The sequence below is a fragment of the Mustela erminea genome, chromosome 1, assembly GCF_009829155.1.
Source record: "Mustela erminea isolate mMusErm1 chromosome 1, mMusErm1.Pri, whole genome shotgun sequence".
NCBI lineage: Eukaryota > Metazoa > Chordata > Mammalia > Carnivora > Mustelidae > Mustela > Mustela erminea.
This window is the reverse complement of record NC_045614.1, coordinates 143,486,341-143,504,711: the sequence shown is the minus strand read 5'-3', so window position 1 is coordinate 143,504,711 and position 18,371 is coordinate 143,486,341. Positions and strand designations below refer to the sequence as shown.

The window sequence follows — 18,371 nt, the reverse complement described above, 5'->3', positions numbered from 1 at the left end:
CAAATTTACTTCTGGAATTCTTGGTTAACAGATAAAACTAAATTAAATCTTAGATTTTTCTCAGTATTTATTGAGCACTTAGTATGTGCCAGACACCATGCTAGAAACTGTTTAAAAATAAAGCTTAGAGTGTTTTCAGAAAATAACAAATAAGTGGATATGTGTAACTAAGGTGACCATATGTCCTGATTTGCCAGGCTTGGTCCCACTTTGTACCTCTTGTCTTGTCCTATCACAGTTGGATGATACATTATGTAGTCTCTTCTTGGTTTAATGAAGTAAAACCACCCCCACTAATGTTAAGAAACTTACTAAAACTGAGTCTTTAGTATCCTTGCTTATTCCCACACTTTGGTCCTTGTTTGGCATTGGTAAACTATTTCAGGTCACTAAAGGAACTTCTTATTTGTTCTGTATTCAACAAATTCAACTGTTTGTACAATTATGATATAATGTGTTTCTAGCATTATTCTGGGGAAAACCAAAAGTACGGCATTTCAGTTCTGTGGGAGAGAAGGGGTATCTTTCTTTCAAGGAAACATGATGATAAAGCCATGCACAGAGTACATGGGGACTGTCGGGCAGCTTGGAGTGTCTGATTTTCCCAGGAAGGATATTGCAAATCTGAATTATTATCTATTATATAAGTCAGGAAAAATTGGTGGTAGGAAAAAGCATAGTATGTTCATAAATAGTTTACCTTGAGATGAAAATGACAGAGAATACATGAATTTTACAGTGTAAAAACCATATGTGAGATTTCTTATCCCTTTCTGTTTCTTTGAAAGTTATTCTTTTAACTTACACGTTAATTTGTGATTTTTTTAAAATGTAGAATAGTTTTAAAGTCCTATTTCTTGAGTCCATGATCTCAACTGTTAACCTGCCAATAAGAATGTAACTGAGCTATTTCCCTTCTAAGTATTCTAGTTTACTCCACATGTAAGTCATAGTTCTTTTCGTAGCGTCTTCAATAAGTAGAGGAGGAGTGAGCAGTGTGAAAAGGTCTGTCTCTATGTATCTGCGTGCAACTGTCACACACAGATCACATCTTGTTTCCCTCTAAGACAAAACAGGGTGTGGGAATTGTAAACTACTATGGATCTCGAGATTTTAACTCACACATAAATAATTCTTTTTTCTTCCTTTCTGTAAAAAGGATAATGTGCAAATATTTGTCCCCATAAAAAAGCAAAATAGTGTGTTTCAGAGACCTTATAGGGCATTGTTAGGGAGCATGGATTTGAGGAGCGGCATTTAACAATGTGGTTGATGCAGTATTTGGAAGACCAAAAGCCTTTCAGATATTCTGGGGGGAAAAGTTGGCAGGTCCCTGATGGCCATGCTGCTGTGGAATGAGTTGGGACTATTTTCCTTAGACCCAAGTAAATACAGACATAATTGCACTTGGATTAATCAGCTAAAAGCTGAGGGTATCTTTATGGTCCCTTATTCTTGAAATTTAGGTACTTGTTGAAGCTATTATATGCACTCTCTGAAACTTTTGTTTGGCCCATGGATGGGTGGATAGTCACCTTAGGAAATGCTCCCAAGTAATTTTTATGAGGACCAGAGAATTTTACTATAGAATGTATACATTTGGTTTCAATATTTTAATAACAAATCTTAATAAGATTCTCTTTTTTATTAGAGTGAGTTGTAGAGGCTCCATGTCACTAAAGGGTAAGCACCCAGTGAAGATTTAAATATTTTCATTTTTAATATCACATATGGAGACATCTTGTCATAATGGTGAGAGCCCTGGTTGAGTTCAGATAATGGCTCTGCCAGGTCGAGCTTGGTGAGCTTGGTAAGCTGCTTAAGCTCATTGAACCTGGCTTTTTCTCTGAAGAAAATGAGTGAGGATGATCCTCTCTTTCTGCAGAGCTCTTGTGAGAAAATGGGAGTAAGACCAAGAAGTGCAGTCTCTGGGACGTTAGAATAGATGGTTAATAATTGCTGGTGTTTGCCCTCTAAAATTAAATGTTCAGTTTTCTCTCTGTTAGAAGAGTCTACACGACTTTCCAAACACATTAAATGGTGTTATAGAAGTATAGTTTAACACTTTTGGAAAATGAGGTTATCTGTTCTATAAAAGAATAGTAAAATATTTTGGAGTAAACCCTGTTCTTTATAATTAGTAAGTCCTGTAAAAACGTAGGGATGGTTGGAAGCTAGACCTCTTTTTGGGATGATTATTGCAAGCTCCCATGAAATAGCTTCTGACACCATAAAAACACATACAGCTGCTCTTATAAATATATTTCTTTTTCAAAGGACAACACGTGTATTAAGACTGGTAAGCAGAATTTCGTTGGTTTCATATTGTAGCTCGTTAGAATTATATTTGCTATTGATGTATTATAAATTTTTATTCTAAATAATGATTAGTTGTAGGAGATACCAAATTCATCTCTTGGCTACGTGGTTAAATAGATAATTTTTAGATCACTTGAAGAAACTTCATTAAAAAGTCATGAAATTTTTTTATGTGTCTCATGCCTTTCAGTCTAGAGGGGCATTTATATCCTGGGCTATACAGGAAAGCTGTCTCAGAGCTTTTCTGATAGGTGGACCATCAATTATTTTGGCTTTTATTTATGTCTGTGTTACTGTTGGAAACATCTACAGTCTTTGAAATAAGTAAATTTTATAGTCTTTACACACCTAGAAAATTAATGAGAAGTTATATTTAATGCAGTATGGAAATCTCTAAGTTGTATAATCATCTAATAAGATTTGGTGTCCTATGTTATCAGGGTTATTAGCCAGGAGTGCAAATGATGTGCTTGCTGTTATGATCAAGAGTCCACCTCGGCTTTGTTTTCCAGGGCCCACCAGGGGACCAGGCTGCTCTCTTTGCTGCACAGGCTCGGCCCTCCCCTCAGCTCTCCCAGTACCCAGGGCTGCAGCAAGCACAGGTATCTGCATTTGCTTTGTAGATGCTGCTGGGATTTTTAATATTTTTTGAAATGGGAAACCAAATAAATGGGAGTGTAGAAAGTAGTACCTCTGCTTATAATTGACCTCTCAAAAAAGGCATTCCCAGTGATCAACAAGTCTTACGACTGACTGATTTAAAGAACATAAAACATTTCAGAACGTTCTGGAGTTAAAATTATAAATACCTTTGTACTAATGATGATGGTAGATGTTGAAATGCTTCACAGTCCCAGAATACTTATTTTATGTTAAAATGAATAATGATGTAATTCGTGATGGAATTTATCGTATTAAAAGATAAGGTTGCAGAGAGATCATGGTAGACTAAGAACGTAATTGGCCTTAGAATCAGCCCCTCGCAATTACTGGCAACTTACTAGCTGTGTAACATTGTGCACGTTATTCTGTGTCTTGGTTTCCTTCTTTGTAAAATAGGAGCGTGTGAGGATTTAAGAAAACCTGTGGAAACAGCGTGGCGCCAGGTCCATGGTAGCCGCCCAACAAATGATGGACTTGCCTCAGTATAACTCAACTCTGAGAGCCTATTTTTTCCCAATAATTTTGTGGCTTTTGCATCTCTATACTTTACTCTGTCCGTCTCATAATTAGGAGCCCGGGGATGGTGACGAGACTGCTGGTGGGGCTAGCAGTTCACCCTGTGCCCACTGCTAAAAGGCAGTTTGAGATCCACTCTCACAGGCACTGAGCCCCACAGCTGGATCCATGCCGGCTGCTGGCTGGAAGGCGATTATGCATTCCTCTGCCTTCCAAGTCAGAGCCATTAGATCACCTCAGCGTGTGGTTCTTTGAGGACTGAAGAGCAGGTCTCTTCCATTTCAATCAGCATTCCATTCTGTAACTTGCAGATAGCCACCCAGCAGCACATCAGGTTTTTCATTGATATTAGGCCTTGAGATTTAGGGGAACAGATTATTAATATTGAATAGAGAAATTAATATTCAGAGTATTGGTAGAGTGCTGAAAGGGGCTGTAGTCCAACCAGGAGTAGAGGATATTGAATAGTCCCCAGTTACACCCTTACTGTGAGGTTAAGGTATCGTATTTTTGGTTTTGCTAACTGGTTAGTTACTACAGGCAAATTCATCAGATCCAAGGTGGAGGTGCAGTTATCAGGAAAGTGTACTCCATCATTGTATTTACATTGGACATAGATAGCCTTTCTTTCTAATTTTGGAAATGAAATTAATGGTGCTTAGGATCTGTTGAACATCTGTGTCATCTGTACACTTAAGGTATGGATGCTTGCCTGATTATTTCTATACAGAAACATGTCTTTCCTTCCCTCACAATAAGCAACCGATTCTAAAACTGATCTCTTAACCAAATGAGGACTCATGTTTTTTTATTAACATAAAATGTATTATTAGTCCCAGGGGTACAGGTCTGTGAATCGCCAGGTTTACATACTTCATAGCACTCACCATAGCACATACCTCCCCCAATATCCATAACCCAACCACCCTCTCCCTATCCCCAATCTCCCTGGAAACCCTCAGTTTGTTTTGTGAGATTAAGGATCTCTTATGGTTTGTCTCCCTCCCGAGCCCATCTTGTTTCATTTTTTTCCTTCCCTACCCCCCAAATTTATGCTGAGCGAAATAAGTCAGTCAGAGAAAGACAATTATCATATGATCTCCCTGATATGAGGAATTTGTTTTAAGATTTATTTATTTACCAGAGAGAGAGTTGAATGGGAGGGACAGAAGGAGAAGGAGAGAGAAACCCAAGCAGACCCTATGATGTTTGGGGAGCCTGATGCAGGGCTCAGTCTCAGCAACCCTGAGATCATGACATGAGCTGAAACCAAGAGTCGGACACTCAACTGACTGTGCCATCCAGGCGCCCCTTGTTCTTGTTTTTTTGTTTTTAATTGAAATTTCTGATGAATCATGATCCAGCCAGTTCATTCTGTAGCTTTTTCACTAGCCTCTTACCTCCAGAGTTGTTCTCCTCATATGTTGAGTTATAAGAACCTTTGAGAACAGTGACTTTCAGGGCACTCCTCCCAGGTTTGTTTTTGCCCCACAGAGCCTAGTGATAGCAAAGTCGGTGGTAAATTGAACGAGTAACTTCATGTGCCCCCCTGCAGACCATGCCCCAGGGCTATACAATGTACGGAACGCAGATGCCTTTGCCGCAGACCCCACAGCAGCAGGCTGGCGGTGTGCTCCTGTCTCCCAACTACAACTCCAGAACCTATCCGGCTGCACATTCCAACCCGGCGCTGATGGAAAGACTCCGACAGATGCAGCAGCAGCCCAGTGGCTATGTTCAGCAGCAGGCGTCGCCATACCTACAGCCCTTGCCTGGCTCTCAGAGGTGGTACATGTGGAAATAACGATTGCAATAGTAGACACGTGAATTCTTGTCTTTGTTATATATTGTTTAGACCATGGTGCTTTACAATAGTTTTTATGACCTTGCATATTTGCATATAATTTGCATTCTGACATTTCAGTTTTAGTAGCATCCAGATAGAGGATTAAAATAAGCAGTGCCTCATCTTGTTTATTTCACTCAAGGCCCCTGTAAACTCACATCTGCCACAGTATGAGTGTAATATTTTAGATGATGCCAGTATGTTAGCTCCAGTGTTTTCCACTCTTTCGAAAAGATTTTTGGCTAAAAATATCTTAAGGTGAAAAATTTGCTGATTATTGTTAGCAGTACCTTACTAGAATATTTTGATTAGAGCCATAAAGCCTATGATTGGTTAATACTCATTGTGCATGGTGCCTGTAAGAGTTTTGTTGTATTTTAGTTTCTACCTTTCTGGCTTTAGCTAGTTTGGCAAAAGAGGATCACAAAAGATTCTTTCTCAGTTCTTGCTGTAATTGAATCCCATAGGCATACTGCATGGTGGCCACCAGCTACATGTGGCTATTTAAATTAAGACTAATTAAAGTTCAAATAAAAATTTAGTTTCTCAGTCACACTGGTCACGCTTTAAGTGTTCGATAACCACATGCAGCCAAGCAGAGCCAACTTTGAAGATATGGTACCCATACGGTCACACAGTGTACTGTGTTTAGAAAGATCCCGCGCTTAGTGGTCTACTGTCACTGTCTTGAAAATCCAACCAATTTTTGATCAAGTAGCCTTATGTTTTTGTTTCACACTGAGACCCAGAAATTATGTCACTGCTCCTGGAGTCCAGTAGCTATCTTACTGGACAGCACAGCTGTAGAACATTTTAGGCATCATGGAAACTTCTGTTGGATAGCATTGGTGTAGAAGAATTAAGTTTCATGCAAAATTTTACATTATATTAGACAGCAGCTTAGCTTCCATGTGTTACGTCTATAACATCAACACCAAGTTGTTATAGCTTGGAAAGTTTGGCACGGTTGGTGGTAGCACATTTGGGAAAATAAATAAGATCGGAAAACATGCATTGTATTTATTATTATTCTAATAAGTGGCAGCTTAGCATATTGCCTGTGAAGTTGAACTTCAGAGCTCAACAGCTGTGGATTTCAGTCCCACTGGTGCTCTTTACTTACTGTCCGAATAACTTTGGGAAGTTACTTCTCTAGCTCTCTGTTGTCTCATTTTTAAAATAGGGATAACAAAATGCCTATCAAAACCACACTGAGGTATCACTTCTCATCAGTCAGAATGACTAATTTCAAAAAAAGACCAGAAATAGGAGGTGTTGGCAAGGATGTGGAGATAAAGGGAGCATTTGGGGCCTGATGGTGGTGATGTGGTTGGGCACAGCTGCTCTGGAAAACAGTATGGAGGTTCCTCACAATAAATAGAACTGCCGTATTATCCACGAATTCCGCAGCTGGGTATTTACCCAAAGAGTGCAACAATACTAATTTCAAGGGATACATGACCCCTGTGTTTATTGCAGCATCATTTACATTAGCCACGCTATAGAGGCAGCCCAGGTGTCCGTCAAAAGATGAATGGATAAAGAAGATGTCATGTAGATAAAGAACAGACTATTACTCAGCTATAAAAAGAATGAGTTCTTGCCATTTGTGACAACACAGACCTACAAAGTATAATGCTAACTAAAATAAGTCAGAGAGAGACAGATACCATACGATTTCACTGAAAAGTGGTATTTAAGAGACAAAACAATGAATAAACAAACAAATAGAAACAGACCAATACATACAGAGAACAAACTGGTGGTTGCCAGAAGGAAAAGGGCAGAGAGATGGGCAAAATAAGTGAGGGGAATTACAAGGGACAGATTTCTAGTTATAAATAAATTATGGGGATGAAAACTAAAGCATAGGGAGTATAGTCAATACCATTGTACTTTGTATGGTGACAAGTGGTAACTACACTTACCAGGGTGAGCGTTTCATAATGTATAGAATTGTTGAATCTCACCCATTCACTCTTTAACTGCATGTCGGGCAATTTGAATGCAAAATTTCTTATATGTATTTGGAAGGAAAAAACTGAGCTCTTTCTCATTTCCAAATCAATGTCCAAAGTACAAATGTGGACTATCTTTCAACTAAAAGTTTTTAAAAGATTAGGAATAACAAAACCGCTGATCTCCCAAGCGTTGCTGTGGGGAGTGATCATACATTTCAGACTCTTACTACCACTGTGCCTTCTCCAGAGTAAATGCTCAAATAATGTCACTTATTATTAAAAACCATCAAAATATTTTTTTAAAGTAATTTAAACCTTGCAATTTTATCTTAAGTAGGGAGCATGCATGCTGTCCTTTGTTCAGTGACTCCATGTCTCACTGGGAATTGAAATTATCTTAATCACTGGTCTCTATCACATGTGAATTGTACAGTTGAGTACTAAACATGGTTGTTTCTTTGTGAATGTGCCTAATGTGCCAGTGGCACTGATTGAAAATATGACAGTTTGCCTGGGTGTGAAATCAACCTGTGTTCTTTTTTCACCAGACTGAATCATCAGTCCCTTCAGCAGAGCCCTCTGGTAGGTGGGGGAATCGATGCGGTGCTGACTTCCACACATCCAAGCCTTCCCTCGGTGCCCCTGCCTCAGGACCCAATGCGACCCAGGCAGCCACAGGTTCGACAGCAGCAGAGGCTCCTCCAGGTCCGTGGCTGGGTGGGGGGAGGGCAATGCATGAGGAGTTCTCAGTAGTCCTAAGAAATAATAAGAGGCACTCTAAAGAAGCTTTCATTAAGTTCCAATGAACCCCGTATAGCTGACCCTAGAAGCTCAACTGGTGTCATTTAGTTCCAGCTTGTCCAGGCTCTTCCTTTCCCTGTGCTTTTGCCAGGTTATGGGCAGGAGGGTACATTTTGCAGCACATCATTACCCTTCCACAGGTTCAGGAGAGGGTAACTGGCTGCCTTTATTGTAATAGCGGAAGCGTCAGCTCACCCACTCACTGTTTAACTACATGCCATGCAATTTGAATATAAAAATTCTTCTATGTGTTTGAAAACAAACAAAACCAAAATTGAGCTGCCCACAGCTTTCATCAGATTCCCAGAGGGGCCTGTCTGTAATCCAAAAAAATTCTTTCTGACATTTCTGGTCCGATTTAAGCTCTGAAGCTAGAGTGACATAGGTAGGATGTTTCATATGGTCTCTGGCTATCCTTCATTTATTTGATGTAAGTATTTAAGTACCTTGTAAAAAAGATTCCTCCTCTCGACACATTCTTACTTCTGACTTACTCATTTAGGAAATATAGGCTATTTATGTTTACCAGTTCCATTTGTCTTCATTCTTAGCAAGTTTGTCCTATGTTATTAGATTGGGTATTGTCTGATGAGTATGTACAGTGGACTCTTAGCAGTAATTCACCTTGAGATGCTCTGTCATTTTATGTGTTAATAAGAAAGCCTTAAAAACACCACAAAAATGGGGAGTCTAGTAGAACTGGGGTCCAAAAGCTATACTCTTGGAATGAATTTAGTAACACTGTCATGCAGAAGGGAACAGTAAAGTTATTTGGCCCTGGTTGGAGGGAATAAAAAATACCTCCCCTGAGAATGTGAACCATAAGTTCAAGTGGGTTTAAAGTCTGAATTCAGTGTGATCCAAAAAGTCCTAGTTGACAGTACCCCTAGGTGATAGGCAGAAGCCAACATAAATTCTCCAGAAAAATGGGTTTTATAATTATAAAATTTCATTAGTTGTAAGATGCCATTGGTCGCATCTCAATTTGTAGAAAGAGTTCAATAAGAAAATACAAGAAAAAGACTCATTTGGTAATATTATTAAGAATAGTCATAATAATATTTTCATAAATACTTTTGTCTCAGGTTTTAGGAATATGTTTCAGAACTTAATAGAACTGATATCTATAGTTCCCTCTGTTTTAAATTTCTCATTTCTAAATCATGAAGGAAAGTTATTACATTATTTATTTACTACTTCTGGCCTTAACATTGCTTTTCAAGGCTGCAGATTTTGGAAGTGTTTTTTGATTGGTTAATATGTACTTTTTAAAATTTTTAATCCCAAGTAGCATAATATGCCCTTCTGGTAATTTTTTCAATACTACAAATTCCCTGGAGATAAAGGAAAGGGATTTGCTTCTGCCTCAGGATTATATTTACTCTTTTCTTGGTGACTGACTACCTCCATAAAGGAACAAACTGATAAATAGGAGGTTAGGTTCGATTTTTCTTGAAAGAATTCACAGAGTGCCAAATGGAGAGTTGGCTTTATATTGTAATCGTTATAGTTCTGGTTCCACTTGCATTGCCTCACTTGGGAGTGACCCTGCCCAGACCTCCTGCTAGGATTCCATATCTATGAGTGTTGGCACTTAGTGGGAAATACCATCTGGTAATAGCTATTTATTATCTTGGCCTAAAGAAGACAAATAATTTGGGGGATATTTGCAAACCAAGTTGGAAATGCAGAGGTTGAAAAGAAGTCCAGGATTGTCGTCATCAAGATGAAGTGCCTGGATGGAGGACACATTGAAGGTCATGGGGACAAACCACCTATTAATATTTTCCTTTCCTCTGTGTCCCACATAGTGGATGAGTAGTGTGTGCTTCTTCCATGACTTGGAAGTGTTTTCTAAGGGCTCTTTATTTATGCCGACTCTGTCACTGACATAATTTGTTTTTATGCTGGTAATTTTTGCCAGAACTTCCCACATACACATCTTCCTTTAAAAAAAAAATGTTCTAATCTTCAAGAATTACTCCTCCTCTTCTTGTTTTTCTTCAAGAAGTCTACATTTTTCTTTAAGAAAAAAATTAATCCTCAAGAGTTCATCCAGATGTCATAGGGACTAAAAAGGTAATTACTTAGTAGTCCTTTCCCAGCCTGCTGGTGTAAGATATGTGCAAGAGCAGAGAACATGAGAAGTGTTTCAACAGTAAGTGTAAAGGATGTCCCTGGACAGCAGAGGGCAGTATAGACAGTGAACACTGTGACAACAGAAGGAAGAGCCCTTTGGGGTTGGGGTGGTCCCAAGAAACCTACAAAGAGAACAGATTTAGGTCTTGCCCTTGAAAGATGAATAATGTTTGTCAGGACAAAGATGCAGGAGATAGGTGTATATAATTTTTGTTGCAACAGCATAATTAGATAAAAGGTATATATGGGGGGAGGGAGGAGATTGGAATATATTACCCTCTCTGTTTAAGTAACTAATCCTTTTCTTTTTCTTTCCAGATGCAGCAACCCCCCCAGCCCCAGCAACCCCCCCAGCCCCAGAGTCAGACCCTTGGTCTTCAAGCGATGCAGCCCCAGCAGCCTTTGGTAAGGAAACTGATGTTTTTGGAACCAAACATGTGGGGTTCTTCTTTAAAGGCAGGTGGCATTTTTCATCCTATAAGATTGTTTAAGAATTGAAATTGCTTAAATGTACACTTGCAGATTTTCCCTAGAACTTTTATCAGAATAGTATATTTGTTTTCACAGAAACGTATAAATAAATATTGGGGTTCAGTAAGTTACACCATTTTTCCTCTTCAAATTTTTTCAGACTTTTGCATGGACTAAAATATTTATGTTGAGATACCAATTTTTTATAAACAATGTTAAAATGATAATTTATCTCTGAGTTTTTACTATGATTTCAAAAAGGCATAAGTGTGCTTTCTAAAATGTTATCTTTACTGATATAAAGGAAACTGATTTCAGCCAGTTATTTTCTGTAAGAATTTTCATATAATCTGTCATCATATAATCAACTTCTTTAGCTTTGTGAGTTAGATTTTGAAAATGTTAAGTGCATAGCATCTGTGTTTTCTGAACCACAATGATTTACATTTACTTTTCCAAATGCCATTTATTTATGCATTTTTCTTTAAATTACCTTTTTCTATTTTCTTAAATAAGTGTATTCTAAAAAGAAGAGTTTTTACTACTGTGATCAGTGGTCACATCACCTGCCACATACTGTAAATATCTGTAAAAATAAATACTTGCACTGAAGGTAACTGAATAATGAGTCGTGTGAACGAGTACTTCGTAACAGGAGCTGGCTTGCTGTGCTTTGGGAAACCCTAGCAGAGACTGTCTTCAGGACAGGAGTAGAAAGATGGGTGGTTTCACAACTTTTGCAGTAAAGAAAGAACAACAGAGCCAGGGCTGTGGTACAGCAGAAGAGATCAGATCACTAGAGCTGGGTGATAAAGGACAGATCTGATAACCGAGTGTCAGCAACTGGAATAGGGCAACTTGGTGCATTTTACAAACCTCTGCCTTGGCGGGTTTAGTCCCCATTATTAAGGAAATTCTTCTTTATCATAAATCTAGTTTTTCTAGCTCCAATTTTTTTTTTTAAATATCTGTGACATTTATTGTAGGCCCATCTTAAAAATCCTTTCTTAAGGAGAGGCAGTAGATAAACTTTCACAGCCTACATTCTTCCTCATCAGTGGTGTCTTAGCAGGGGGGATTTGACTTACAAGTGTCGTGGCAGGGACTCCTCAGGATAGGATACTGCTACTTCACCCTAGCATCTCACCCAAGAACAATATATAACTGTATTTTGAAGTAATTTCAAACAAACAGAAGAATTACAGAATAATAAAATTACCATAAATTTTCTTCCCAGATTCACTAATAACTTGTTGTTACTTTTCCTTTATTATTCTTTCTGCACACACGCTCTCTCTCTCACACACACACACACCCGTCTGTACATATAAGTCTCATGCCTCTTACATCAGCACTATTTTAGTTGCTTTATATGTAACATATAAGAAGCACATAAAATATTAAATGTATTACTTTTTTTATTCTTAGAGAATCGTGCTATATAAATACAGATGGATATTGATATCAGGTGCCTGAAATGGTTATTTTGGGTTGGTAAAAAAAAAAACATTTGACTCTGTCACAAAGTTAAATTTATAGGGCTAGAGGTGGAAGTTGTCTTTAAGCTTCTTAATCACAATTCTTAATTATAAACTTATTAATTATAATTTGAAATAGAGGATCAGCTTTTGCAGAGTTAAGAAGAGGCTCTAGGCCCGTGTTTTACCAGAATGAAAGCATATCTAATATCAGGAAATTAATAAATTTCCTTATATTAGATATAATATAATATAAAAATAATTCTTATTCTTATTTTTATTCATATTAGATATAATATAATATAAAAATAATTCTTATTTTTATATTTAAACACTGTATTGTAATCTAGACAGCAATTATTTTTACAAAGGCAGAAATACTGTTTATGTCATAGTCTTAGGATAGGTTGGGAAATTTAAAATATCACTTAGAGCCACAGGTTTCAGAATTAAAAGTTAAAGGATGGTCTTGGAGTTTTATATTATGTAATTTGTTCTTTTTTCAGCATACTTTTATATATTTACAAGTTTATTAGCATAGTCTACATGTTTTTAATTTTATATAACTATTAAGTCAGTCAGCTGTATTCTTCTGCTGTTACTTGCTTCACACCCCATCTACTACGGCTGAACATTGGTATGTACAGTTTCACAGTTTCTCAGATAATACTGCTAGGGATATTTCAAGAGATATTCTGTTTCTCTCTCTCTCTCTCTCTCTCTCTCTCTTTTTCTTTATTTTAGATTTTTAATTTATTTATTTGACAGAGATCACAAGTAGGCAGAGAGGAGGAATCAGGCTCCCTGCTGAGCAGAGAGCCCAATTCGGGGCTTGATCCCAGGACCCTGGGATCATGACATGAGCCAAAGACAGAGGCTTTAACCCACTGAGCCACCCAGGCACCCCTCTATTTCTCTTTTTTTTTGTTTTTTTTGTTTTTGCTTTCTTACAATAAAAGAAAATAGAAACCTAAGAATAAAGTTATCTCTCATAGTATATCTTCAGAATAGCAGTAGCAGAAAGCCTTAGCAATATTAAGAAGAAAATTATATTTCTTGTAATTTCTTAACATGTGATATCATTTCTTTGCTGGAAACTGAGCAGTAAGCTGGCTCTGGAAGAGAAGTCAGGTCTGACTCATTCAGAGTTCTGAGTCATGATGTGTCAGGGGAGAAGTGGTACTGGTCACACAGCCACCACCCTCCATGTGGCTGTGGGGTGACATCCAGCAGTCAGTTCAACTAGTGCTTATTTGTTCTGTACAGTAGAGGCCGGCACTGGGCCAGAGGTTATGAGCACAGTAATGAAGCGCCCCGCATGTTCCTTGCCTCCAGATAGCTTAGAATCCTATGAAACCATTGAACAGTGGCTCGGCATGTGGGAAGCAGGATAAGTACTAAGGAAGCAAGGGCTCCCGTAATACAACACCACAAACTGGGGGGCCTAAACAACAGAAACATGTTATCTCACGGTTCTGGAGGCTGGGAGTCTAAGCTCAAGGTGTGGGCAGAGTTGGTTCCTTCCGGGGGCCACGAGGGAGAAACCTGCTCCAGGCCACTCCCTCTCGCTTCTTGTGGTTTGCTGGTGATAATCTTTGCCTTTCCTTGGTTCATCGAAACAAACATGATCTCTACCTTCATCCTCTCTTGATGTTCTCACTGTTAATGTGTGTTTGTGTCCAACTCTCCCTTCTTTATAGGGACACCAGTCACATTGGATCAGGTCCAATCCTCGTGATCTCATTTTAACTTGATTACCTCTGTAAAGACCCTCTCTCCAAATAAGGTCATATTCTGAGGTCCTGGGGGTTGGGATGCCAACAAAGCTTTTCAGGACAACATAACTCAATCCATAACAGAGGTCAGGAAGGGTATGAGAAGCTTGGGAAGGCTTGTTGGAGGAGGTTGAATGCAGTGGACCTGGATAAGCAGTAGGAATTTTTGAGTTCTCTTTGTCCCCTCGTTGACAGCAGTAGCAGGGGACACAACAGCACAATGCTTATTAACACCCACATAAGCAGTTTGGTCCCCACCATAAAAAGTGAACCTACGAGTCAAAACTGACTTAGAACAGAAATTGGTGCTTTTTCAAAAAGCATCTTCAGAAAGCAGCTTGTCCATGAAAAGAGGAAGGAAGTGTTCAGGCCCATGCTGACACATTAAATGTGATGTCAGCTTACTGTCAATGCTTGTGTTGTCCTTTGCTTACTTAAGTTGCTGGAAAATTATATTTGGCCTTTCTAGTTCTGACCTATATTATAGTTCTTGACTTGAAAAATACCTTTAAAGTTTTTGAGTTGCAATGATTAGCTCTTAACTAAATATATTAACAGGCTGTGATCTTTTCTTTAAAGCTGCTTTTTAGCTTTTAAAGCTTTAAAGAGTTGGCTTTTTAAAGTATTTCATCCTTGTGTCACTATCACATTATATTGAATATAATGCCTTACAACAATATGCACAGTGGAAGCAGTAGTTACTTAAATGATCACATTAATTTTTAGCCAGAGATCATGTGTGAAATTGTCATATAATCTTCCTAAAAAATATTCATATGTTCCATTCAGAAAAAATTTTCCAATGCCTCTAGAATTTAAAATTAGCCAGATGGTATTTTCTTTTTCAAATGGAAAAAATTAGTTAAGAGAAATTTACTGCACCATGTCACCTTCCTCTGCATGAATTTGGACTGTTTATTTTTCCTTTTTGAAGAGAAAGGCAGAGTAATTTTCAGATGGAAGATAGGGAAGACATATGTGGGAGATTTCTGGTAATAGGACAGATAGATTTTTTTTCCACTAAAAAAACCTGTCCAGATTTTTAGAAAAATGGCTGCATGCAAGTTACTAGTAAAAGTGAAAATAAATGCCAAACCCTCTGAAATCTCTTGGTGCTGGTCCTTTCCAACTGTGCCTCCTCTTAAATGCCAGTGTCTAAGCATGTGTCCTTCTGTCCCGGCACTCAGCGGAGGGGCCCACACAGTTCCACGTCCTTGTGCTGGAGCTGGTACTGATGAAGGGGTGTATTCTGTCCATCAGAGGAGCCCAGAGCTCTCCACGCTCTCTCAGTTGGCAGCGCAGGTTTCAAATACATGTTGCCTTGGTGCTTTGTCCTTTGCTCACCGATGGTGTGCTCCCAGTTTTAGGAGGCGGAAACTGTTTTTCACTCACTTTGGTGTTCCTGGAACCCCAAAATGTGCCTGGACTTGGTTAACTATTGTTGATTAACTTGTTTGTTGAATGTTCTAGCAACAAAGGACGAGAAGCCCCACATGTGATCCATAAATAAAGGAAAAAGATGGTTCAGAAGGCAGGAGGTTGAGACCAGGTATGAGGCAGTGTGAAGGCCCACACTGACTCGTCAGCCCTCTTGTTGCTTCGTGTCTGCTGCTGCTGCTGCAGAGAAGGACCCAAGGAAGCCAGCTTTTCTGAGACAGAAATGATTCAGTGGCATTTATTTTGATAAAAATTACTAGCTTAGAGATGCATTTTGCCTTAGTAATGAGTGAGCAGAACATTGAATATTCTTGAATAAGCATGTGTTATCAAAATAGGGATTTTGAGATTAGTCCAAATACATCATAATAAATTTTTAAATTACTGTTTGGAGTTTAGCAGAGAATGTGTTTAGTGGAGAGTAGCTCTGCTTTGTGGGCTAGTTGGCTGTACCTGAGGGACATTGTTGAGCTCTGTGATTTGTCTTATGGTTATAGCAGGAGCATGGCACAGCTCCTGTCCCCAAGAAGAGCAAAATCTGGAATACTAGGGAGAGAAGCAATTGTCACATTATACCGTATTTGATAGTGAAGGCATTTCCACAGGATACAAGAGCAGTGATGTGCTCTTCAAATTCCTAAGGGAGGAGGTAAGCAGATCTTTGAAGCTGATCTTTGAAGGACAAGCAGATTTTTAGGAGCTTGTAGGGTAGGAGGAAGGGGGGAGGAAGGTTTTCTAGGAGGAAGGGTTAACATTTACAGAGGCACAGAGGTGAGCAAAACTGTGAATATCTCCGGTATAGATAGAGTCCAGAAAAATCTTTCATCTTTATTTATCAGATTTAAGGAGGGAAGATCAAACATACACAGATTGTGGTTTTTAGATTTATTTTACTTCCAGTAAGCCTCAGTTGTCCCATGAACTGACCTGTCTTGGAAAATTAAAAGTTCCAGCTCCCACTACAGGGGTGATTCCAAAATCTAGCCAAGCATCAGACTACCTAAGGGAACAATTTGAAAATACAGATTTCTAGCACATTTGCCCCCCAGAAATTTTAACTAAGGAAGTCAGTTGAAGAGCCTGTGATGATGACTCTTTAAATTTCTCCTGATGGCTTTATGCCTCTTTAGCCAGTTTTTTGCAAAAGTTCAGTGAGTTGATTTGAAATGCTCCCCACTGAGGTTTCTGTGGGGAGCTGGTGGCATGCTCTCTTTCCTTGGCTCTAGGTGCCCAGGCCCCAGGGAAGTCGTAAATTGGGTCTCTTTCCTGTTGATATTCATATACAGGTGGAAGCAAGGAAAATTTTTGTATCAGAGTGGCCTTGAGAGAAACAGAGAAGGAAAATACCACAACTGAGGAGACTGTGGACTGCAGCTGTATTCTTGGTGGTAGGGGGTGGAGAGTGCCGAAAGAACTGGTCTCAGTTTCTGGCCTTGGAACCACTTCTCATTCAAAAATTACTGTGGGCCCAAAGAGCTTATGCATGTCTATTGATACTTACTGTATTAGAAATTAAAACAAATATTACCAATATCTGCTAATATATTTAAACTTCTCATTAGATTTTAACCAGAAATAACAATTTTATGAATAATAAACATATAAAATATTTTTCAAAATAAAAAATTAGAAGAATGACCTTGTTTACATTTTTAAAAATTAGTTTGAATAAATTGAAGACATTGTTGCAATATCATATATTCTAAAGCTTCTGAAAATCTGCACTGTGTGTTCCTGAGACAAGGAGAAAGAGAACAACTAATGCCTTAGGATTATCATGAAAATGGTTTTGAGTTTGCAGATCCCCCCCAATAGCCTTGGGGTCCTCCGGAGGCTATCCTCTCTTCAGACCACCTAGCAGAACACCCGCTACCTGCTAACACATGCGCATGCGTACTCACACACCCGGGCACGTGAGCTTCCTATTTATTGGTTACCCCCCAGGTTGCTCAAAATATACTGAGGGGATCGCTACCATGTTTTATTCTGCGAATTACTCTCTTTGGAGCAGATTTTAAATGAGTATAAAAGAAGACAGCTAAGTATCTGTTGAATGAATGAATGTTAGATATTTATGCACTGGGTACCGCAGTATGTTAGTTAGTAAAGTGATAAGTTTAGACATCGGGCACCTGGGTGGCTTAGTTGGTTAAGCTTCTGCCTTTGGCTCAGGTCATGATCCCAGGGTCCTGGGATTGAGCCCCACATCCCGCTCTCTGCTCAGCGGGGAGTCTGCTTCTCCCTCTTCCTCTGCCATTTCCCCTGGCTGTGTGCATGTGCGCTTGCTCTCTAATAAATAAAGTCTAATAAATAAAGTCTCTAATAAATAAATAAAAAAAAGGTTAGACATCCTTGCAGCCCACCATTTGGAATCTGTGTTTATTTCCAAGTAAATTAATATTTGGAAGCTAATATTCCCAATTAAAGATAACACTGGATCACAGTTAAGGTAGAAAGTTCTGAATCCAGAAGGCTTTGTCTGAATCCCTGCCCCATTATGTACAGGGATCACGGGCAAGTGACTGCACACCGTGGAGTCTCGTTTCCCTCAGCTGTAAAATGAGAGTAATAGTAGTAAGGTTCACAATCCCTTATATTCATTTCTAAAATTCAAACTGAATTAAGACATTTTATTTTGAAATGGAAATTTTATTTGTAACTTACTGAATAGCAAAGGCTGACCTGAGTCTTTTTTACCTAAGTCTTTTTTCATTTATTCTGCCTGATAGGACTAGTTGTGTGTTCTGTTGAAGAAATTTAGTATCTGATTATGTAGTACTGTCTTAGGACTTGGTCAGTCTGTATATTATGGATGTGTCATAGTAAATTGTATATACAAGGACTTCGGATAAAGGATTGAGGATAGGTATCACCTGTTCAGGTGTAAGTGGGCTAATGTATACATACAGTGTCTAGAACACTGCTGAGTACATGGTAGCATATTTGGTTTTGTTAAATAGGTAGT

The 18,371-nt window shown here is 38.7% G+C and overlaps 1 protein-coding gene across 4 annotated transcripts in view; it reads left to right on the top strand.

Moving 5' to 3' along the window:
- The window catches only part of MED12L (mediator complex subunit 12L), a 322,475-nt gene that overhangs the window by 299,125 nt on the left and 4,979 nt on the right, over window positions 1–18,371 (top strand). For all 4 annotated transcript variants that reach the window (XM_032345309.1, XM_032345302.1, XM_032345301.1 and 1 more), the window contains 4 exons: window positions 2,832–2,921; window positions 5,054–5,283; window positions 7,854–8,010; window positions 10,564–10,650. In XM_032345309.1, coding sequence (XP_032201200.1) covers window positions 2,832–2,921; window positions 5,054–5,283; window positions 7,854–8,010; window positions 10,564–10,650 — 564 coding nt within the window. The remainder of the gene's footprint in view (window positions 1–2,831; window positions 2,922–5,053; window positions 5,284–7,853; window positions 8,011–10,563; window positions 10,651–18,371) is intronic.